This window comes from Pseudophryne corroboree, chromosome 1 (genome assembly GCF_028390025.1).
Source record: "Pseudophryne corroboree isolate aPseCor3 chromosome 1, aPseCor3.hap2, whole genome shotgun sequence".
In the NCBI taxonomy this organism is placed as follows: Eukaryota; Metazoa; Chordata; class Amphibia; order Anura; family Myobatrachidae; genus Pseudophryne; species Pseudophryne corroboree.
The window spans coordinates 515840660-515865449 of record NC_086444.1 but is presented as its reverse complement, the minus strand read 5'-3'; the positions used below and the strand labels follow the sequence as shown (position 1 = coordinate 515865449).

Below are 24790 nucleotides of genomic sequence, written 5' to 3'. Positions count from 1 at the left end.
GAAATTCAGAAAAAAAGTAAATAGTGTATATGTAATCATTAGGGTCGGTTATGTGGAGAGGGCACTTTTGTTTGTCTACATATTTTATGATTGGCAGCCACCAGCACTGGTTTTGTCTATTAAATTGACCAAAAATCATTTGAATTGGTCCTGCACCACCAACCCAGGGCACCCCTGCAAGTACCCCGAGGCACCCCAGGGTGCCATGGTACACAGTTTGAGAACCACTGTGGAGAAGATAGTATACATGCAGGGTGTTAGCTGGAGACAGCTAGGAACTGCTATATTGAGATATTTGTGTTTTTGTAAAATCCAATATGATTATTTAAATACACACACATATATATATATATATATATATATATATACACACACACACATACATATACATAAACACACACACACATATACACCGTGCCAGTCAAAAGTTTGGACACACCTTCTCATTCAATGGTTTTTATTTATTGTAATTATTTTCTACATTATAGATTGATACTGAAGTAATCAAAACTATGAAAGAACACATATGGAATTATGCGGGATATCCAATTATCCCCGTTAAAACATCGGGTCCGAAAAACGTCCGTTTTTTTTTTTACAGGCTATCCTGTTAAATCGTGTGTAAAAACAATCATTTCTCCCGAAAACACACAGGTTCAGTGAAACCTGTGTATTTTCAGGTGAAACATACCCGTTTTCGGACGAAGACGGGTCTGTTTCCGGGGATTCTGCTTCGCCTGTTGGAGGCAGGTGAAACAAGATCCCTGATAAGCCGGCGCGTGCCGCGGCTTATCGGGGCTAATTAGATAGCCCCTGGCGGGACAATTAGCCCCGGTAAAAAAACGGGGCTAATTGGATATCTCCCCAAGTTGTAAACAAAAAGTGTTAAACAAATCAAAATATATTTAATATTTTAGATTCCTCAAAGTAGCCCCCTTTTGCTTTGATGACTGCTTTGCACACTCTTGGCATTCTCTCAATCAGCTTCCTGGAATGGTTTTCCAACAGTCTTGAAGGAGTTCCCAGAGGTGCTGATCACTTGTTGGCTGCTTTTCCTTCATTCTGCGGTCCAACTCATCCCAAACCATCTCAATTGGGTTTAGGTTGGGTGTCCAAACTTTTGACTGGTACTGTATACACACACACACACACACACACACACACACACTATATGGACAAATGTACTTAGACGGCTGACCATTACACTGTCAGGGAATGTAATGACACTGTATTCAAATACATATACTTTAATATGGAGTTGGTCCCTCTTTTGCAGCTATAACAGCTTCCACTCTTTTTGGAAGGCTCTTCACAAGATTTTGGAGTGTTTCTGTGGGGATTTGTGCCTGGCTCACAATCTCCATTTCAGTTCATCCCAAAGGTGCTCAATGGGGTTGAGGTCAGGGCTCTGTGCGGGACAGTCAAGTTCTTCCACACCGAACTCATTAAACCATGTCTTTATAGACCTTGCTTTGTGCACTGGGGCACAGTCATGTTGGAATAGAAAAGGGCCTTCCCACAAAGTTGGAAGCATAGCATTGTCCAAAATGTCTTGGTATGGTGAATTATTAAGATTGCCCTTCATTAAAGATGAGAAGCCTAGCCCAAACTCTGAAAAACAGCCCATACCATTACCCCTCCTCCATCAAACTTCTCAGTTGCAAAATGCAGTCAGGCAGGTAATGTTATCCCAGCATCCACCAAACCCAGACTCACCCATCTGACTGCCAGAGAAGAGGGATTTATCAAGCCACAGAACACATTTCTTTTTTCACAGTCCAGTGTCTTTGTGCTTTACATCACTCTATACGACGCTTGGCATTGGACTTGGTGATGCTTGAATGCAGCTGCTTGACCATGGAAACCCATTCCATTAAGCCACCACCGCACAGTTTTTGTGCTTACATTAATGCCAGTGGTAGTACGTAACTCATCAGCTATGGAATCAGCTATGGAGACTTTTATGCACCATGCGCCTTAGCAGTCATTGACCCCGCTCTGTTATTTTACGTGGTCTTCCGCTTCGTGGCTGAGTTGCTGTTGTTCCTATATACTTCCACTTTATAATAATACCACTTACAGTTGACCATGGAATATCCAGCAGGCATGAAATTTCATGAACCATCTTATTGCAAAGGTGGCATCCTATCACAGTACCACGCTTCAGAATGACACATTTTGTATCACAAATGTTTACAAATCGAGACTACATGGCTAGGTGCTTATTTTCTACACCTGTGGCAATGGGTCTGATTGAAACACCTGAATTCAATACTTTTGTACATATACAGTGCATCCGGAAAGTATTCACAGCGCTTCACTTTTTCCACATTTTGCTATGTTACAGCCTTATTCCAAACTGGAATAAATTCATTTTTTCCCTCAAAATTCTACACACAATAGCCCATAATGACAACGTGAAAAAAAATGTTTTTGAGATTTTTGCAAATTTATTAAAAATAAAAAAAATAAGAAATCACATGTACATAAGTATTCACAGACTTTGCTCAATACTTTGTTGATGCACCTTTGGCAGCAATTACAGCCTCAAGTCTTTTTGAATATGATGCCACAAGCTTGGCACACCTATCTTTGGACAGTTTCGTCCATTCCTCTTTGCAGCACCTCTCAAGCTCCATCAGGTTGGATGGGATGCGTAGGTGCACAGCAATTTTCAGATCTCTCCAGAGATGTTCAATCGGATTCAAATCTAGTCTCTGGCTGGGCCATTCAAGGACATTCACAGAGTTGTCCTGAAGCCACTCCTTCGATACCTTGGCTGTGTGCTTAGGGTCATTGTCCTGCTGAAAGATGAACCGTCGCCACAATCTGAGGTGAAGAGAGCTCTGAAGCAGGTTTTCATCCAGGATGTCTCCGTACATTGCTGCATTCATCTTTCCCTCTATCCTGACTAGTTTCCCAGGTCCTGCTGCTGAAAAACATTCCCACAGCATGATGCAGCCACCACCATGCTTCACTGTAGGGATGGTATTGGCTTGGTGATGAGCGGTGCCTGGTTTACTCCAAACATGACGCCTGGTATTCACACCAAAAAGGTCAATCTTTGTCTCATCAGAACAGAGAATTTTGTTTCTCATGGTCTGAGAATTCTACAGGTGCATTTTGGCAAACTCCAGGCGGGCTGCCATGTGCATTTTACTAAGGAGTGGCTTACGTCTGCCCACTATACCATACAGGCCTGAATGGTGGATTGCTTCAGAGATAGTAACATAGTATTTGAGGTTGAATAGAGGCAAATTGCCCATCGTGTTCAACCAAATTGTTGTTGTGATGGTTCTACATACTTGCTGAATAATGTTTTATGACTAGTTAGCTACTATAAATCATGTTACCCCCGGATTAACCACGTTGATATTTTAAGTATTATAACCTTGGAAAGCTTTTTAAATTCAGAAATGTATCCATTCCTTTTTTAAATCCAATTACAGAGTCCGCCATTACCACCTTCCCTGGCAGGGAATTCCACATCCTGATTGCCTTAACAGTGAAGAACCCTTTCCTCCGATGCGTTCGGAACTTTCTCTCCTCCAGTCGCAGCGAGTGCACATGTGTCATAAACTGTGTTCTTTTAATAAATAATTCCTCTGATAACTCTTTGTGATGTCCCTTTACATATTTGAAGATATTAATAATATCTCCTCTTAGGTGCCTCTTTTCTAGTGTATACATATTCAGCCTAGTAAGTCTTTCCTTATAGTCCAGTCCTTCTAGGCCTTTAATCAATTTAGTAGCTCGCCTTTGAACACTTTCGAGTTCAATGATGTCTTTTTTATACAATGGTGCCCAAAACTGAACACAATATTCCAGGTGCGGACGTACCAATGCTTTATACAGTGGCATGATTACATCCGAGCCCCTTGTCTCAATTCCCCTTTTTATGCACGCTAGCACCTTACTTGCCTTCTTTACTGCGTTTTGACATTGTGTACGGTTATTAAGCCTATTATCAATGAATACCCCCAAATCTTTTTCCAACTCTGTTTCCCCTAGGCGTTCCCCATTTAATATGTAGGATGCAAGTTTGCTTTTAGTCCCAAAATGCATAACCTTGCATTTGTCTGTATTGAACCTCATTTTCCATTTAGACGCCCAGAGTTCAAGTTTAGATAGATCATTCTGCAAGGACTCCACATCCAATTCTGAATTAATTACCTTACACAGTTTAGTATCATCTGCAAAGATTGACACTGTGCTTTCCAGGCCTATTTCTAGGTCATTGATAAATATGTTGAACAGTAGTGGTCCGAGTACGGACCATTGTGATATTCCGCTGACTACTGGGGACCAGGTTGAGGACTTCCCGTTGACCACTACTTGCTGTACCCTGCTATCCCAACCAGCTGCTTATCCATGTGCAAATAGTTTTTACTAGGCCAATCTCCTTTAATTTGATCATCAGTCTCCTGTGAGGAACTGTATCAAAGGCTTTTGCAAAATCTAGGAAGACCACATCCACTGCTTTTCCTTGATCAAGATTATTGCTCACTTCCTCGTAGAAGCTAATTAAGTTAGTCTGACATGACCTGTCCCTCACAAACCCATGCTGGTTCTTGCTAATAATCCTAGCGGACTGTAGATACTCCTGTATGCCGCCCCTTAGAATTCCTTCCAATATTTTCCCCACTATAGATGTTAAACTAACTGGTCTGTAGTTTCCCGGAAGATTTTTTGATCCCTTTTTAAATAATGGCACTACCTCAGCTATACGCCAATCCTTCGGTACCATGCCTGATCTAATTGAACTATTGAAAATCAAGTATAGGGGTCGTGCTAGTTGTGAACTAAGCTCCATAAGAACCCTCGGGTGAGATGGTTGTCCTTCTGGAAAGTTCTCCTCTCTCCACAGAGGAATGCTGTAGCTCTGACAGAGTGACCATCGGGTTCTTGGTCACCTCCCTGACTAGGGCCCTTCTCCCCCGATCGCTCAGTTTAGACGGACGGCCAGCTCTAGGAAGAGTCCTGGTAGTACCAAACTTCTTCCATTTATGGATGATGGAGGCCACTGTGCTCATTGGGACCTTCAAAGCAGCAGATATTTTTATGTACCCTTCCCCAGATTTGTGCCTCGAAACAATCCTGTCTCGGAGGTCTATAGACAATTCCTTTAACTTCATGCTTGGTTTGTGCTCAGCCATGCACTGTCAAGTGTGAGACCTTATATAGACAGGTGTGTGCCTTTCCAAATCATGTCCAATCAACTGAATTTACCATAGGTAGACTCCAATTAAGCTGTAAGAACATCTCAAGGATGATCAGTGGAAACAGGATGCACATGAGCTCAATTTTGAGCTTCATGGCAAAGGCTGTGAATACTTATGTACATGTGATTTCTTAGTTTTTTATTTTTAATAAATTTGCAAAATTCTCAAAAAATATTTTTTTACGTTGTCAATATGGGGTATTGTTTGTAGAATTTGGAGGGATGCATATACCGTAAGCATTCCCTTGACAGAAATTTCAAATTGGGTCCTATACCCAATTGAACAGTCACTCATACTGTACATAAGTATATATCCTGACCATACTTATAGTAACACATGGGCGTCCCCATCAGAATTGTGGGAGGCCGACAATTGTATGCTATATTTATTACCAGTTACTTATATAGCGCACAAATATTCCGCAGCGCTTTTACAGAAAGAATATTTGTCCATTCACATCAGTCCCTGCCCCAATGGAGCTTACAATCTATATTCCCTACCACATGTACACACAGACACATTCACGCTAGGGGTTAATTTTGTTGGGATCAAATTAACCTACCAGTATATTTTTGGATTGTGGGAGGAAACCGAAGTACCCGGAGGAACCCACGCAAGTACAGGGAGAATATACAAACTGCACACAGTTAGGCCCATGGTAGGAATCGAACCTATGACCTCAGTGCTGTGAGGCAGTAATTCTAACCATTACACCATCTGCACATAGTGATATGTAATATGTGGATCACTATTAAAATGTACACTTAAGAGCTTGTGCATTTGTATTTGACCTAGTCAAAACAGTATCCAATGCTAATTGCATTCATAATGTTAATAGCAAGACTACAGTATATACCATGGATCAGGTAAGATGCGTACTGGCCAGAAATATTTGAATAAATTGTCCTCAGCTCACAAGTGTCATGATGTGCAATGCACAAATCTATTCTTTGTCACTACATTATTATCCGGTTTTGTCTGATCACTATATATATATAAGAAACTGTTAATAAATAAATACATTTAGATTTAAGTTTGAACACAACCCACCCAAATCTAATCTCTCTGTTCTGCACATGTTACATCTGCCCCATGTGCAGTGCAATATGGTTTTGCCCAGTTGCTAACTTTGTTGGTTTGCTGACAAATCTGAATAACCCTCTTTATCGCCGATCAGTAACATAATATTTTACACAACAAATTCTTTTGCTTGAGGTCATAGCAGATTTTTATATACTTATTAACCTAAACGGTGGCTAACTATACACATCTAAAATGCCATGAAACACCACTCTTCACCACTATACAGTATAGTAGACAATGTCCAAGTATACAATGACAGAGATGTACAATGCATTTACATGTACATGCGGCTTGTGTATGTAAAGAAGAGGCAGGCATACTGTGTAAGGAGGGAGAAAGTAACTCATCTGGTGAATTCCAAATTCTTCTCGCTCTCTCAATGTGGAGAGATCTTGAAGTTAATGAGGGGGTGTTGAATTTGTGCATCAACTTAACTGGATATCTCCCACAGTACAACAATGTGAAAACTGGCAGTGATTTATAAGTATGCTTGGGGAGAAACTTGCAGTATAGGAATAAATCTGCATATGAGAGAAGAGGACAGGGTCTTTATTGTTCCACTCAGAGGTAAGACATTTCTGCAGAGAAAGACTTAGCGTAAAAGCAGAACTATGAGACCCAGCTGATCAGAGCTGTGGATTAGAGCCACCTAAATGCTCAATTCATAATTACTATCTCTCTTAGTTATGATGTGTCTGATATTTCCTGTTTCACAACTAGACAGACACTAAGCTTAGCCGACACATGCTCAGAGGCAAAATTCTTTTTATTTGACACAAATACTATATTTAGAATATCAGCATACATTTTAAAAAAAATACTGAAAAACTATCTAGAAATGTCCCAGACTGTATTACAATTAACCACATTGATTTATTTATGAATTCAAAATTGAAATCTAAATGTTGTGTCTTGTTTGGTAATAAGCATCTAAGTGTACAAATAAAATATAACATTAAAATGTTTGTTTTCTCTTACAGAGTGACATCAGAAACAAAGGTGAGGTTTCCTTTCTTATTAAAGCATCACTTACAGTGACCAAAGATTTTCAGCATCAGAAAGGACATCTGTTCCCAGCAACGAAAGAGTTAATCTGAGGAATTTAGTGAACACTGATTCTGTCTGTCTTGCTGTCCCTGGCTCATACAGTAAGATCTCCTTTCTCAGAAGTAGAGGGTCCAGACCGACAACACCTTCTCTTTTTGTGATCTACAATTTACCAAAGCCACACAATGAGATGCACTTGCACACTTCCCTTGCTTTATACTCTGTGCTTTCTAGGTTCATCAATACAAGGCTCTCATGTATCACAGAGCAAAGACTTGTACGTTCATCCTACAGAAGAAGTCAGTCTACTCTCACAGAGTCTTCTCCAGATTGGGACAGGATTAAAGAGAGAGATTAACCATACAAAAGTGCAAATCAACAGCATTCTCCTGCAACTGAATCATTTTAACACATCTCTGGCATTACTGTCTAGGCAAATAACCCAAGCTAGTAAACTTGGAGAAGAGCTTGACACAAAGACAAGAAGCTCTGAAGATTATGATAAGATATATGAGGCTCTCACTGCCATATATGAAGAGCTTTTTAAGATGCAGGCAGAAGGAGCATCTCTAGATAACAAGATCAGACCTCTGGAAAGAAGGATACAGACAGCTCTTGACAAAAGAGATGAGGTGAGAGGAGTTCTCAGCATATTTTATATTTTGCAGATTCTATGGTCACTTTCATTAAAGACCTTTGTTATCACATGGTGACATACAGTTGAAACTTTAGTATCTTGATACACTGGGACATTAAAATGGCAAATAAGACTCAAGCAACAGCTTGTCAGCGAAAATCATTTGATAACAATATTTGTATATTTGTTGTCCTACTCACTGTTATTGAGTTTTATTTAATTTGAAATTGCTTTATAATATAACTTGTATCAGTAAAGTATGTACTAGATGCAAAATAATTCAGATGTTAAACATTTTTTTTTAAATAAGTATTGAATTGAATCATGCACTATTGATATACCAATGTACTGTGTGTAGTCAGTTACCATTTAGAAGATGTCTCAGTCTAGACTGTGATAATAATACTGACACCTACAGCTTTCACTGAGGTACTGCACATCATATTCATGTTTTGTTATGCTGTTCTATTTTTAGTAATGGCACAACAACTAAAATGTTTGCCTACAATGGAGGTTTAGTCCTGAACACTGATTAGTTTAATGAAACAAAATGTAAGCTATACTAAATGTTCATATACATAACTAAGTTAAATTTTCTTACAATTGCTCAGATCTGTTGACTTCCATAAGTTAATTGGTTCAAATATGACTTTTACAATTAGCTTTCCTTGACACAGTTATCCATTGAAAGACAAAATATAAAAATCGATGCTCTTCAGGAAATAGTGGACAGTCATCAAGACCACATCAATGCTCAAGAAGAAAAAATTCAACGATTGCTGAAGAAGGTAATTGAAAAATATTGTAATGTACCAATAAAGAAATAATAGTGGATATTTAACAAAACTTGGAGAGAGATAAAGTGGAGGGAGAAAGTGTCAAACAATCAGCTCCTAACAGTCATATTCAGAAGGGCAACAGCCGAGCCAGGCCCAGGTTATTAGGTTATCGGAGGGGGCGTGCCCAATGCAGAGAGGTGTGGCCAGCTCCCCTCCTTTTGAAATATAAAAAAATAAAAAAGGTGTCGGTGCTGCACACATGAAGGGGTTACTTGGTGAGCAGCAGGGAGGTGGCACGTCACACATGGAGAGAGAACACTGCTGCAGCTGCCTCTCTCCCCAGCGCAGCGCTGGGGAGAGAGGCTGCCGCTGCAGCAGTGTACTCTCTCTCCCAGCTGTTTACAATGGAGAAGGAGGGGGCAGCCGGGTAAAGAGTTACCCCCCCCCCCACCCTCTTGGCGCTACTGGTCATATTACAGGCTGTGTTTGAAAAATGACAGTTAGGAGCTGATTGGTTGGTACTTTATCTCCCTCGACTTTATATCTCTCCAGGCTTTGACACATTGGAACGAATGTAAGAGCGGGCGATATGGGGGAGAAGCGGTATCACCGCATGTTATGTGTGCTATACTGCTTCTCCCCCATGTAAGAAGGCTGCGGAGAGTGCACAGTCTAAAAGACAGCAGACCGATATGTGAGGGTAATGTATGAATGGTCAGCATCACTGACTGTTCCGACAGCTGCAGGTGGTGATACCTATAGACCACAGCAGGGACAGAGCTGTCCCTGGCAGTGGCGGGTGCCGGCTCCGGAGTGTGCAGGGGATCTTGCGTGAGTATATATATATATTAGGCTACTGGCTGGAAAGCATGCTTGAATTATTGTTAAGGATCTTGCATACCTGTGACTTTCATAGACAATATTGTTTCAGTGCACTAAATGTCTTTTAAAATCCATCCAGGCGGCAAGCAATGTTGCCCAATGACACACAATCAGATTATAATTTAGTGTGGCCAAACGGAAAAGAGTTTAATTGGCTTAAAATGTACATCTGGAAATCCTTTATATCAAACTTCCTGAGTCTGTAATATTTGCACACATTAATTGTTGTACTGCAGAAATATAATTTATACAATTTTATTCCTAGTAACTTCGTGAATGCAAAGTCTGATGTTTAGAGACAGTAATTCTCAGTATTAAAATATGAACCCCCTGGTACACATGACACTTACTTGTATTTCAACAACTAGGGGGGAAATTTACTGATAATAATTTTTAGCTGCACTCCATGACCGAAGAGTTAATTAAAAAAAATGGTGTGGGTTCCCACTTCCCCAAAAGAGAAACCAGCACTGGGATCTGGGAGCCAGTCCTGGTTCAAGAAATATGGAGAAATGGAGAACTGGCATGGGTGTCTCCCGTATTTCATTGAACCAACACCGGCCACGGTCCTGGTTTCAGAAATACGGGAGAAAACTAGGGTAAAGCTTCTGGCTAACCCTGGAACTCCTGGGTGGTTGGTAACGAGTTGATAGCAACCGCATGCTGCTATCTGGAGAACCACAAGTACCAGCTTGCGGATCATTGAGGCAGTGCCGTGACTACACATTTTTTTGCCCTGTACCAGAAAGAGAATTGGTCCCTCTCCACATATTTGAAACAGAGATAGTGCACCGCAGGCACACGCCATAAAATAAAGGGGCGTGACTTCAAAGTTAAGGGGCATGGGAACAGAATAATACCAATTCACATTACACCGCACAGTAATGTCCATTATTCACATTATATCACACAGTAATACCACTTATACACGTTACACCTGACCACACAGTAGTGTCCATTATTCACATTACACCAAACAGTAGTCCCCTTATACACGTTACACCAGACAGCAGAGCCCTTTATAAACATTACACCACAGTAAAGCCCCTCCTCATCTTGATCATTTCTCCTCCTAATTCATCATCATTCCTTCATCTCCTCATTCCCACCCCTCCCCACCCCATCCATGGAACTGCAGTGCTGCTAACCTCATTCCTTTTCCTCCTCTCTCACCCCCCTTGCCACCTCTTCTCCTGACAGCGACTCCAGCTCAGTGCTTAGTGTGTTGAGCCTGTCACTGAGCGCAACTGAGTGCAATTCTTACGATCAATTCTTGTCCTCTGCGGTGTAAAAGCTAATATATATCTATAATTTGAATGCTCCTGTTCCATAGTATAACTAAATTTAGTAGGCCTATTAAAATAAGATTTTACTTACCGGTAAATCTATTTCTCGTAGTCCGTAGTGGATGCTGGGGACTCCGAAAGGACCATGGGGAATAGACGGGCTCCGCAGGAGACATGGGCACTTTAAGAAAGAATTTAGATTCTGGTGTGCTCTGGTTCCTCCCTCTATGTCCCTCCTCCAGACCTCAGTTAGAGAAACTGTGCCCGGAAAAGCGGACAGTACCAGGAAAGGATTTTGGTAATCCAGGGCAAGATTCATACCAGTCACACCAATCACACCGTATAACTTGTGATAAACTTACCCAGTCAACAGTATGAACAACAACAGAGCATCAGTTCAAACCTGATGCAACAATAACATAGCCCTTATTGCAGCAATAACTATATACAAGTATTGCAGAAGAAGTCCGCACTTGGGACGGGCACCCAGCATCTACTACGGACTACGAGAAATAGATTTACCGGTAAGTCAAATCTTATTTTCTCTAACGTCCTAGTGGATGCTGGGGACTCCATAAGGACCATGGGGATTATACCAAAGCTCCAAACGGGCGGGAGAGTGCGGATGACTCTGCAGCACCGAATGAGCAAACACAAGGTCCTCCTCAGCCAGGGTATCAAACTTGTAGAACTTTGCAAAAGTGTTTGAACCTGACCAAATAGCCGCTCGGCACAGCTGTAATGCCGAGACCCCTCGGGCAGCCGCCCAAGTAGAGCCCACCTTCCTAGTGGAATGGGCTTTAACTGATTTTGGCAGCGGCAATCCAGCCGCAGAATGAGCCTGCTGAATCGTGTTACAGATCCAGCGAGCAATAGTTTGCTTTGAAGCAGGCGCACCAAGCTTGTTGGAAGCATACAGGATAAACAAAGAGTCTGTTTTCCTGACTGTAGCCGTTCTGGCTACATAAACCTTCAAAGCCCTGACCACATCAAGCAACTCGGAATCCTCCAAGTCAGTAGTAGCCACAGGCACCACAATAGGTTGGTTTATATGAAAAGATGAAACCACTTTTGGCAGGAATTGTGAACGGGTCCGCAACTCTGCTCTATCCGCATGGAAAACCAGATAGGGGCTTTTATGTGACAAAGCCACTAATTCTGACACACGCCTAGCCGAAGCCAAGGCTAGTAGCATGACCACCTTCCACGTGAGATATTTCAATTCCACCGTTTTGAGTGGTTCAAACCAGTGGGATTTCAGGAAACTCAACACCACGTTAAGATCCCAAGGTGCCACTGGGGGCACAAAAGGGGGCTGAATATGCAGCACTCCCTTCACAAACGTCTGAACTTCAGGTAGAGAAGCCAGCTCTTTTTGAAAGAAAATGGATAGGGCCGAAATCTGAACCTTAATGGAACCCAATTTTAGGCCCAAAGTCACTCCTGACTGTAGGAAGTGAAGGAAACGGCCCAGCTGGACTTCCTCCGTAGGGGCATTCCTGGCCTCACACCAAGCAACATATTTTCGCCATATACGGTGATAATGTTGAGCTGTCACGTCCTTCCTAGCCTTTATCAGCGTAGGAATGACCTCATCCGGAATGCCTTTTTCCGCTAGGATCCGGCGTTCAACCGCCATGCCGTCAAACGCAGCCGCGGTAAGTCTTGGAACAGACAGGGCCCTTGTTGCAACAAGTCCTGTCTTAGAGGATGAGGCCATGGGTCCTCTGTGAGCATTTCTTGCAGATCTGGATACCAAGTCCTTCTTGGCCAATCCGGAACAATGAGTATTGTTCTCACTCCTCTTTTTCTTATGATTCTCAACACCTTGGGTATGAGAGGAAGAGGAGGAAATACATAGACCGATTGGAACACCCACGGTGTCACCAGGGTGTCTACAGCTATCGCCTGAGGGTCTCTTGACCTGGCGCAATACCTCTGTAGTTTCTTGTTGAGGCGGGATGCCATCATGTCCACCTGTGGCAGTTCCCACCGACTTGCAATCTGTGCGAAGACTTCTTGATGAAGTCCCCACTCCCCCGGGTGGAGGTCGTGCCTGCTGAGGAAGTATGCTTCCCAGTTGTCTACCCCCGGGATGAACACTGCTGACAGTGCGCTTACGTGATTCTCCGCCCAGCGAAGAATTCTGGTGGCTTCCGCCATCGCCACCCTGCTCCTTGTGCCGCCCTGTCGGTTTACATGAGCCACAGCGGTGATGTTGTCTGACTGAATCAGAACCGGTTGACCGCGAAGCAGGGTCTCTGCTTGACGTAGGGCGTTGTAAATTGCCCTTAGTTCCAGGATGTTGATGTGAAGGCAAGTCTCCTGACTTGACCACAGCCCTTGGAAATTTCTTTCCTGTGTGACTGCTCCCCACCCTCGGAGGCTTGCATCCGTGGTCACCAGGACCCAGTCCTGAATGCCGAATCTGCGGCCCTAGAGAAGGTGAGCACTCTGCAGCCACCACAGGAGAGACACCCTGGCCCTGGGGGATAGGGTGATTAACCGATGCATCTGAAGATGTGATCCGGACCATTTGTCCAGTAAGTCCCATTGAAAGGTCCTCGCATGGAACCTGCCAAAGGGAATGGCCTCGTATGATGCCACCATCTTTCCCAGGACTCGAGTGCAGTGATGCACCGACACCTGTTTTGGTTTTAATAGGTCCCTGACCAGTGTCATGAGTTCCTGAACTTTCTCTATCGGGAGATAAACCCTCTTCTGGTCTGTGTCCAGAATCATGCCCAGGAAAGGCAGACGAGTCGTAGGAACCAACTGCGACTTTGGAATATTTAGAATCCAGCCGTGTTGCCGTAACACTTCCAGAGAACGTGCTACGCTGATCAGCAACTGCTCTCTTGACCTCGCTTTTATGAGGAGATCGTCCAAGTATGGGATAATTGTGACCCCTTGCTTCCGCAGGAGTACCATCATTTCCGCCATTACCTTGGTAAATATTCTCGGAGCCGTGGAGAGACCAAACGGCAACGTCTGAAATTGGTAATGACAATCCTGTACCACAAATCTGAGGTACGCCTGATGAGGTGGATAAATGGGGACATGAAGGTATGCATCCTTTATGTCCAGAGACACCATAAAATCCCCCCTTCCACCGCTCTCAGCGATTCCATCTTGAACCGGAACCTTTTCAGGTACATGTTCAGGGATTTTAAATTCAATATGGGTCTGACCGAACCGTCCGGTTTCGGTACTACAAACATGATCGAATAATAACCCTTTCCTTGTTGAAGGAGGGGAACCTTGACCACCACCTGTTGAAGATACAATTTGTGAATTGCAGTTAACACTATTTCCCTCTCTAAGGGGGAAGCTGGCAGGGCCGATTTGAGGTATCGGTGAGGGGGCATCTACTTGAATTCCAGCTTGTAATCCCTGAGACACAATATCTATTGCCCAGGGATCCAACTGGGAGTGAACCCACTTGTGGCTGAAATTTCGGAGACGCGCCCCCACCGGGCCTAGCTCCGCCTGTGGAGCCCCAGCGTCATGCTGTGGATTTAGTGGAAGCCGGGGAGGACTTCTGTTCCTGGGAACTAGCTGTGTTGTGCAGCTTCTTTCCTCTGCCCTTGCCCCTGGCAAGAAAGGACGCACCTCGGACTTTCTTGTTTTTCTGTGATCGAAAGGACTGCATTTGGTAATACGGTGCTCTCTTAGGCTGTGAGGAAACATATGGCAAAAAATTTGACTTTCCATCCGTAGCTGTGGAGACCAGGTCCGAGAGACCCTCCCCAAACAAGTCCTCACCCTTGTAAGGTAAAACCTCCATGTGCCTTTTTGAGTCGGCATCACCTGTCCATTGCCGAGTCCACAGGACCCTTCTGGCAGAAATCGACATAGCATTTATTCTAGAACCTAGTAGGCTAATGTCTCTTTGAGCATCTCTCATATAAAGGACAGCGTCTTTAATATGCCCCAGGGTCATTAATATAGTATCCTTGTCTAAGGTATCAAGTTCCTCAGATAAGGTATCCGTCCATGCTGCTACAGCACTACACACCCAGGCCGACGCGATTGCCGGCCTCAGTAAGGTACCTGAATGTGTATAAATAGACTTCAGGATACCCTCCTGTTTTCTATCAGCAGCATCTTTGAGGGTAGCCGTATCCTGTGACGGCAGGGCCACCTTCTTGGATAAGCGTGTCAAAGCTTTGTCCACCCTAGGGGAGGATTCCCAGCGTAACCTGTCCGTTGGCGGGAAAGGATACGCCATAAGAATCCTTTTGGAAATCTGCAGTTTTTTATCTGGAGATTCCCAAGCCTTTTCACATAACTCATTGAGCTCGTGTGAGGGGGGAAAAGTTACCTGCGGCTTCTTTTCCCCATACATATGAACCCTCCTGTCAGGGACTGGGGTTTCCTCTGTGATGTGCAACACATCCTTAATAGCTATAATCATATAACGGATGGATTTAGCCAATCTTGGCTGTAACTTTGCATCATCGTAATCGAAACTGGAGTCAGAATCCATGTCGGTATCCGTGTCAATAATTTGGGATAGTGGGCGCTTCTGAGACCCTGTCGGCCTCTGCGACATAGGATCAGGCATGGGTTGGGACCCTGACTGTCCTGAGGCTTCAGCTTTTTCTAACCTTTTATGTAAGGAATTAACATTATCATTTAAAACCTTCCACATATCCATCCAATCAGGTGTCGGTGCCGTCGGCAGAGACACCACATTCATTTGCTCCCGCTCTGCTTCCACATAGCCTTCCTCATCAGACATGTCGACACAAGCGTACTGACACACCACACACACAGGGAATGCCCTTTTTGAAGACAGTTCCCCCACAAGGCCCTTTGGTGAGACAGAGAGAGAGTATGCCAGCACACACCCCAGCGCTATATAACCCAGGAATAACACAGTAACTTAATGTTAACCCAGTAGCTGCTGTATATTGTGTTTTTAGCGCCTATTTATGTGCCCCCCCTCTCTTTTTACCCTTTTCTACCGCGAACTGCAGGGGAGAGCCTGGGGAGCTTCTTCTCAGCGGAGCTGTGGAGAGAAAATGGCGCTGGTGAGTGCGGAGGGAGAAGCCCCGCCCCCTCGACGGCGGGCTTCTGTCCCGCTAAAATCCATCTCTTTGTGGCGGGGGCTCATACATATATACAGTGCCCAACTGTATATATGAGTACTTTTGCCAACAGAGGTCCATATGCTGCCCAGGGCACGCGCCCCCCCCCCCCCCCCCTGCACCCTTACAGTGACCGGAGTATGTGAGGTGTGTTTGGAGCAAAGGCGCACAGCTGCAGTGCTGTGCGTTACCTCATGTGAAGAACGGAGGCTTCTGCCGCCGATTTCGAAGTCTTCTTGCTTCTCATACTCACCCGGCTTCTGTCTTCCGGCTCTGCGAGGGGGACGGCGGCGCGGCTCCGGGATCGGACGACGAGGGTGAGATCCTGTGTACGATCCCTCTGGAGCTAATGGTGTCCAGTAGCCTCAGAAGCAGGACCTAGCGTCAAAGAGTAGGGCTGCTTCTCTCCCCTCTGTCCCACGATGCAGGAAGTCTGTTGCCAGCAGAGTTCGCTGAAAATAAAAAACCTAACAAAATACTTTCTTACAGCAAGCTCAGGAGAGCTCACTGAACAGCACCCAGCTCGTCCGGGCACAGATTCAAACTGAGGTCTGGAGGAGGGACATAGAGAGAGGAGCCAGAGCACACCAGAATCTAAATTCTTTCTTAAAGTGCCCATGTCTCCTGCGGAGCCCGTCTATTCCCCATGGTCCTTACGGAGTCCCCAGCATCCAATAGGACGTTAGAGAAAATTGTGATTCTAGTAGTGAAATGTCTATTTAGGCTGTCCTGCATATCCCTTTGATGCCTGATCTTCAGCCCCTTGACTGAAAACCCCAACACTAACAATGGAGCCATGGCTGACGCCATAGCTGCCATAATGGTAGCAATGGGGGACACTGTAGTACCTGGCAGCACTGAAACACCAACTGTCGGCAACTGAGTTGATGCAGGAGGGGCCACGAGGAGCAAGAAAGGGCCTGCTGCAGCACCTGCCCCCATCAGGGCAGAAGTCTGCTGTACATGCACCTGGGCACGTCCGGGTGAGCCAAAAGCTTTGCACCTGCTGCGCCCCCCCCCCTCCCCAGACCAATCAGCATATCTAGCAGCAGACCCCCTCATCCCCCCCAAGGTGCCAGACACCACCAGAGGAGGGTTCATCATTGCCCTTTGGCAGGATACCTGATACACATGACCAGGCTCCCCTGCAGAGTCTCCTAATCGCAAGGACTCAGAGCCAGAGCTGGAGGAAAGAGCTACAGCATTGCATGATCAGTGATGTACCCATGACACTCGTATGGCTCTGTGCGAAGAGGAGATATACGTCTATACACATATGGCTCCTATAGGTCCGGCTGGGTTGGGTAACTGTTTTTTTATTTTTAATGCTCTGGGATGCCTACCTAGATAAGAGGTCTGATCGTCGCAAGGATAGGTGAGTATGGATTCATTCCCCCATGTATCAGATTCTACTTGGACAAGTGGTCCGATCAGCACTAAGAATAAGGTGAGTACATGCAAGTGTGTTTATTAAAGGTATACTGTGTACCATCACTGTTTTAATATTTTTTTTATAGGGGGGGTTTAGGTATCCAGCAGGCCCTTAATACCCTGCATGCTGGTACTTGAGGTTCTTCAAGTACTGGCATGCAGGGGAAGCTTGCTGGAACCTGTAGTCCTTCTGTAAATAGTATTCTAACTTTAACAGATTGCTATAAACTCAGCACCCCCTGCCCAGGGGTGCCAGGGATAGCCCTGGGCTTCACCCTAGCCCTGGGGATCTACTTTCCGAGTAATCCCAAGGCCAGGGTAACTAGTTAGGGGCCAAATGCGTTGGCCGGGGGACCCTATCAAGTGTATCTCCTGATGTGGGATTACCCCCCTGCTAGTAAGAGCACGGTGCTGGTGGTTGGAAATATGGGTGAGCCAATACACATTTTTTCCCACATATTTCCCACAGAGCCAGGTGCCAGATTTGCTTTTGGGGGGACAGACACCACACCTTTTTTTTAATAATTAACTCGTTATTTTGCTAAAAACACAAACGCCTACAGAAATCTCACTGATCCATGCATGCTACACAGCAAATATGCTTGCTAAAAGCAAGTGCATTGATTTGGTGCATTGAAGTCCGATTTTGGTGTCACTTTGAGCGTTTCTTAGTAAATTCGCGATTTGTGTTGGTACCAATGTTATTTTGACAATGTTTGTTCAATGGTTATTTGCCATGATTTGGTCTTTGAAGTTGAGTTTGACATGAAATTTGCATGCAAATAGGCCCTTAGTCAATTTGCGATTAGCATGATCGAAAATAATAGCAAAATCTGGCCAAAACGATTGTTAGTAAATTCCCTCCCTGCTGTAAATACACTGGAGTACTTTGCATGCTGTAGATAATTCCTAACATTCAAATTACAATACAGACCACCTCAAGAAACCTGAAGGACAAAAAAAGACGCAATCTAGGTGCCCCGGAGAAAAGTAAAGCTTGAAAAAACAAGATTTATGGTAAGAACTTACCTTTGTTAAATCTCTTTCTGCAAGGTACACTGGGCTCCACAGGGAATAACATCGGGGGTGTAGAGTAGGATCTTGATCCAAGGCACCAACAGGCTCAATGCTTTGACCTTCTTCCCAAGATGCATAGCACCACCTCCTCGATAACCCCGCCTCCGTGCACAGGAGCTCAGTTTTTGTTAACCAGTCCCATGCAGTAGCAGGTAAAAGAGACGACAATCGTTAGTAGCCACATACACCACTCACTCACGACAGGAGAGGGTATCAGCGGCTAATGCCATACCAACCCAAAGAAGCTAAGTGCGTCAGGGTGGGCGCCCTGTGGAGCCCAGTGTACCTCGCAGAAAGAGATTTAACAAAGGTAAGTTCTTACCATAAATCTCGTTTTCTGCTGCGGGGTACACTGGGCTCCACAGAGAATAACATGTCCTAAAGCAGTTCCTTATGGGAGGGAACGCAGTGTAGCGGGTGCAAGAACCCGGTGTCCAAAGGAAGCATCCTGGGAGGCGGAAGTATCGAAGGCATAGAACCTTATGAACGTGTTCACTAAGGACCACGTAGCCGCCTTGCACAATTGTTCAAGAGTCGCACCATGGCGGGCTGCCCAGGAAGGTCCAACGGACCAAGTAGAATGGGCCTTAATGGTAGCAAGAGCTGGAAGACCAGACTGTACATAAGCATGTGCAATCACCATTCTAATCCATCTGGCCAAGTTCTGCTTGCTAGCAGGCCAGCCACGTTTGTGAAAACCAAACAGTACGAAGAGAGAGTCAGACTTCCGAATGGAAGCAATTCTCTTCACATAGATACGGAGAGCCCGTACCACGTTCAAAGACCGCTCTTTGGAAGACAACTCAGAAGAATTAAAGGCAGAAACCACAATCTCCTGGTTAAGGTGGAAGGAAGACACCACCTTAGGTAGATAACCAGGGCGCGTTTTAAGAACCGCCCGATCACTGTGAAAAAAAAATCAGATAGTGGTACCTACAGGATAAGGCACCCAAGACTGAAACACATATAGCAGAAGCAATCGCTAGCAGAAACAAGACCTTAAGGGAAAGCCACTTAAGATCCTCAGATGCAAGAGTGTCACAACTGAGGGCCTGAGCTGACGGGAGGCAGCCTCAGTTGTAGGGGCTGAGATGTAACGGAACCTGGGAGGTTGTATCAGACCCCTAGACATGTAAGTAACATGTAGAATAACTGCCCGAAGGCGTGACCACGACAACCAGGATAAAAGTCAATGATGTTTATTATGACAAACTCCGTAACACAGCAGCAGTAAAGGAAACATAAAAGTCAACAGAGGATAAATACAATTCCTGGGTACTACAGGGTGGCAAGGGCCACAGGCACTGGTAGGGTGAGACAGTTCTTATAATCTTCTAGTTGGAAAGTCCTTACCAGACCTGACTGTAGCAATGGAGAGAACCCAGGATCGTACCAGCTGGTGTTCCAGGAAAGGCTGGGTTGCTGAAGATAAAAACGGCTGCTGTGGATACTGGCTGGAACCAGACTGTTGTTGGTATGGAGTGGATACTGGCTGGAACCAGTTAAATAATAAACGAACTTGAGAGCGATTAAATAATAATGAAGTTTGGAGTTTGAGAGCGGTGAAATAATAATACCGGTGGAGAGTGGTAAACTGCAGAAAGGACACCGGCCCTTTAAGAGAAGCTGTACACTGCTGGAAGCTGGGCTGGAAGCAGGTGATTGATGAAGTTTGGAGTTTGAGAGCGGTGAAATAATAATACCGGTGGAGAGTGGTAAACTGCAGAAAGGACACCGGCCCTTTAAGAGAAGCTGTACACTGCTGGAAGCTGGGCTGCAAGCAGGTGATTGTTGTAACTGGAAATAGGTGAGTCCAGAATGGATCGGAGAGTCAGGCTACACCGCAGATGGAATGCTGGTGCGGGTCTCTATAGCAGAAGTCTGGAGACAGGAGCTGGAACCTGGAAGACAACCACAGGAGAGAGACAAACTGGAACTAGGTTAGACAACCAAAGCACTGACGCCTTCCTTGCTCAGGCACAGCTTACTTATACCTGCAGCAAGGAAGGGGTTGGCTAGGCAATTATGCAAATCAACAATACAGACAGCAGATTGGTGGAAATGCTCAGATGACAAAATCCAAGATGGCTGCGCCCATGCAGACACTTGGAGGGAAGTTTGGTTTGTAATCCATGTGAGAATTGAAACAGTAATGGCGACGCCGGCCACAGGAGACAGGAGACGCCAGACTGACAAGCGCACATTTAACCACGCGGGCACACCGGAGGCCGCGGCTGATGAAATCACCACTCTGACATTCTGCATGTGGAAACTCAGGAACAGCGGGATCCGGTCCTGGAACGCTGAGCCAGCCTTAGGAGGCATCTGAAGGGTAAGTAATGGCGTCCAGATACCCGGATCGTGACAGCACCCCCCCCTTTAGGAGTGGCCCCAGGACACTTCTTAGGCTTTAAAGGAAACTTTGCGTGGAAATTTCGGACCAAGGCAGGAGCATGGACGTCTGAGGCATTGGTCCAAGAGCGTTCTTCACGAATATAGCCCTTCCAGTCAATGAGGTATTGTAACTGACCGTAACGGAAACGTGAGTCCAAAATCTTGGCCACCTCGTACTCGACTCCCCGTTGAGTCTGAACTTTGGGAGCTGGAGGAAGTGCGGAATGAAACCGATTCAGGATCAGCGGTTTCAACAAAGAAACATGAAATGTCCTGGGTATTTTCAAGAAGGATGGTAACTGTAACCTGTAGGCAACAGGATTGATGACTTGTTCAATCTTGAAGGGTCCGATGTAGCGAGGTGCAAATTTCATGCTGGGAACTCTCAACCTCAAATTCTTCGTGGACAGCCACACACGATCACCCACCTTGAGAGCAGGAACCGCTCTACGCTTTCTATCGGCAAACTTCTTATACCTGAATGAGGCTTTAAGCAGGGCTGCGCGGACGTTCCTCCAGTTATTTGAAAACTGACGCAAGGTGACATCCACTGCTGGAACAGAAGTTGCAGGAAGCGGTTGGAATTCTGGGACTTTAGGGTGGAATCCATAATTAATGAAGAATGGTGTAGAAGAAGATGAGGAATGGTATTGATTGTTGTGGCTGAACTCGGCCCAAGGAAGGAGTTGAACCCAGTCATCTTGAGAGGAAGACACATATATACGGAGGAAGGCCTCCAAGTCCTGATTCACCCTCTCGGTTTGACCATTGGTCTGAGGATGGTAAGCCGTGGAAAACTTTAACTTGACTTGGAGGGCTTGACACAAACTTCGCCAAAATTTGGCTACAAATTGTACTCCACGATCCGAGATGATCTCTTCAGGAAGACCGTGAAGTCGGAAGATCTCTTGTATAAACACTTGAGCCAACTTGGAAGCTGACGGAAGACCGGTGAGAGGGATGAAATGTGCCATCTTGGTGAACCGGTCAACTACCACCCAGATGGTATTAAACTTGTTGCAGATAGGTAGATCGGAAACAAAGTCCATCGACAAATGGGTCCAAGGTCGACGGGGAACAGATAATGGAACCAGTTGCCCCGCAGGCGACTGGCGGGAGACTTTGTGTTGGGCACACTTTGGGCAGGAGGCAATAAATTCCATAACGTCCTTCTTCAGAGTTGGCCACCAGTAGGACCTAGAAATAAATTCAAGGGTTTTCTGAATGCCTGTATGTCCAGCAAAACGGGAAGCATGGGCCCAATGCATGAGCTTCTTCCTTAGAACTGGCTTAACAAAACTTTTCCCTGGTGGAGGCGTAGAGTCCATCCCTACCGTGGAGAATGCCAACGGATTAATAATAGGATGCTTGTCTGCAGACTCGGACTCATTTTCTTGCTCCCATGAGCGGGAAAGGGCATCGGCCTTACGATTCTGAGAACCCGGACAGAACTGGAGTTTAAAGTCAAAATTAGAGAAGAAAAGTGCCCATCTGGCCTGACGAGGATTCAAACATTGTGCGCCTTTGAGATATAAAAGATTTTTGTGGTCGGTAAGAATGGTGATTGAGTGGGAAGCTCCCTCCAACAGGTATCTCCACTCCTCCAGAGCGAGCTTGATGGCTAGCAACTCCTGATCGCCAATGGCATAGTTGCGCTCAGCTGGGGAGAACTTCCGGGAGAAGAAACTGCAAGGATGTAGATGTCCATCTTTGGCCCTCTGGGATAACACTGCTCCTACTCCAACGGAGGAGGCATCTACCTCTAAGATAAAAGGAGAGTCGGTGTCGGGCTGTTTCAGAACTGGTGCAGAGATGAACCGTTGCTTCAGAAGGTGAAAGGCCTGTGTAGCTTCCTCGGACCACTTGGACGGATTAGCACCTTTCTTGGTTAATGCAGTGATAGGCGCCACAATGGTGGAAAAGTCTCGTATAAATTTTCTATAATAATTGGCGAACCCTAAGAACCTCTGGACCCCTTTGAGGCTTAAGGGTATAGGCCAATTCTGGATTGCTTGGAGTTTCTCAGGATCCATCTCTAGTCCGAAACCGGACACAATGTAACCTAGAAACGGAATGGTTTTAACTTCAAACACACACTTCTCCAATTTACAATAGAGGTGATTGACACGGAGACGGGAAAGAACCTCTTTTACCCAGAAACGATGATCTTCGAGATTATTAGCAAAGATGAGGATGTCGTCTAGATAAACCACGACATGGCGGTACAAGATGTCCCTGAAAATCTCATTCACGAAGTGCTGGAAGACTGCTGGAGCATTGCTCAATCCGAAGGGCATGACGAGGTACTCATAATGTCCGTCACGGGTGTTAAAGGCGGTCTTCCACTCGTCACCCTCACGGATTCGGATGAGATTGTAGGCACCCCTCAAGTCCAGCTTTGTGAAAATAGTTGCACCACTAACTCTATCAAAGAGCTCGGTAATCAGGGGTAAAGGGTATCGGTTCTTGACGGTAATGTCGTTCAGACCTCTGTAGTCGATGCACGGACGCAGACCACCGTCTTTCTTCTTAACGAAGAAGAAGCCTGCGCCGGCTGGAGAAGAAGATGGTCGGATGAAACCCTTCGCCAGGTTCTCTTTGTTGTACTCTTCCATGGAGTGTGTCTCAGGCAGAGACAACGGATAAGTTCGGCCTCGCGGTGGAACCTTCCCTGGAATGAGGTCGATTGGGCAGTCCCATTCTCTATGAGGAGGAAGGATATCAGCAGAGGCTTTACTGAACACGTCCGTGAAGTCTTGATATGGAGGAGGCGGAACATCAGATGACCTGGGGAAGGAAGAACAAACAGGAAGAACTTTGGCTAAACAAGTCTCAGCACAGGAGGGACCCCATGCCAGTATTTGCGTAGTCGTCCAGTCAATTGATGGGTTGTGGAGACGGAGCCATGGAAGGCCTAAAACCACTGGATGTGTGGCTCTTGGAATCACTAAAAAAGAAATATACTCAGAATGAAGAACTCCCACTCTCAGACGAACTGGAAGAGTCCTTAAGGAAATGACTGCGTCAAAAATCTTGCTGCCATCCACGGCAGTCAAAGAGATGGACGAGGACAGTCTCTCGGTGGGTAGGGACCACCGTTTAACATAAGCTTCGGTTATGAAATTCCCAGCTGCTCCGGAATCAAGGAGGGCAATGACGTTCCTGTAACGTTGAGCAATTTGGAGCGACACTGGGAGGTTACAGTCATGAGGAGATGGAGAGGAGATCATTACTCCTAGCCGGCCCTCTCCTTGGCGAGCTAGGATCTGGAGTTTCCCGGACGTTTGGGACAGGCATTGATAGTGTGCGACGGAGCTGCACAGTAGAGACAGAGAGACTCAGAGAGACGTCTTCGGCGCTCAGCGGGAGATAGACGAGAACGACTAATTTGCATAGGCTCATCCTTGGATGGAGATGGTTGACGAGGAGGAGGAGCAGAAGATTTAGGAGTAGATGATCTTCCTCGCTCAGTTGCTCTCTCTCTGAAACGTAGATCAACCTTCGTGCAAAGAGAAATTAGCTCATCCAACTTAGAGGGCAAGTCTCTGGTAGCTAACTCATCCTTGATGCGTTCTGATAAGCCATGCCAGAATGCAGCATACAGGGCCTCGTCGTTCCATGCCAGTTCGGATGCCAGGATTTTAAACTGTATAAGATACTGTCCCACAGTACGTGTTCCCTGGCGTAAACGGAGAATCTCAGATGAAGCAGATGTTATCCGGCCTGGCTCGTCGAAGATGCGCCTGAATGTAGCTACAAAGTCAGTATAGGAGGATAGCAGGGGATCAGACTTCTCCCATAAAGGTGATGCCCAGTCAAGGACTGAGCCACTGAGAAGGGAGATGATATAGGCAATTTT

At 45.4% G+C, this 24790-nt stretch overlaps 2 protein-coding genes across 5 annotated transcripts in view; one reads left to right on the top strand and one right to left on the bottom strand.

The window, feature by feature from the left end:
* Positions 1-24790, bottom strand: part of DOCK8 (dedicator of cytokinesis 8) — a 458638-nt gene that overhangs the window by 208489 nt on the left and 225359 nt on the right. The gene's annotated exons all lie outside the window — the stretch shown is intronic.
* LOC134911778 (uncharacterized) overlaps positions 7293-24790 on the top strand; it is a 30586-nt gene continuing 13088 nt past the window's right edge. Inside the window, exons 1-3 of one of the 3 annotated variants that reach the window (XM_063919853.1) lie at positions 7293-7984; positions 8667-8777; positions 18393-18477. In XM_063919853.1, coding sequence (XP_063775923.1) covers positions 7538-7984; positions 8667-8777; positions 18393-18461 — 627 coding nt within the window. In that variant the 5' untranslated portion in view covers positions 7293-7537 and the 3' untranslated portion in view covers positions 18462-18477. Of the gene's footprint in view, positions 7985-8651; positions 8778-18392; positions 18478-24790 lie in introns of all 3 variants that reach the window. The other 2 variants (XM_063919832.1, XM_063919872.1) reach the window with 2 other exon arrangements.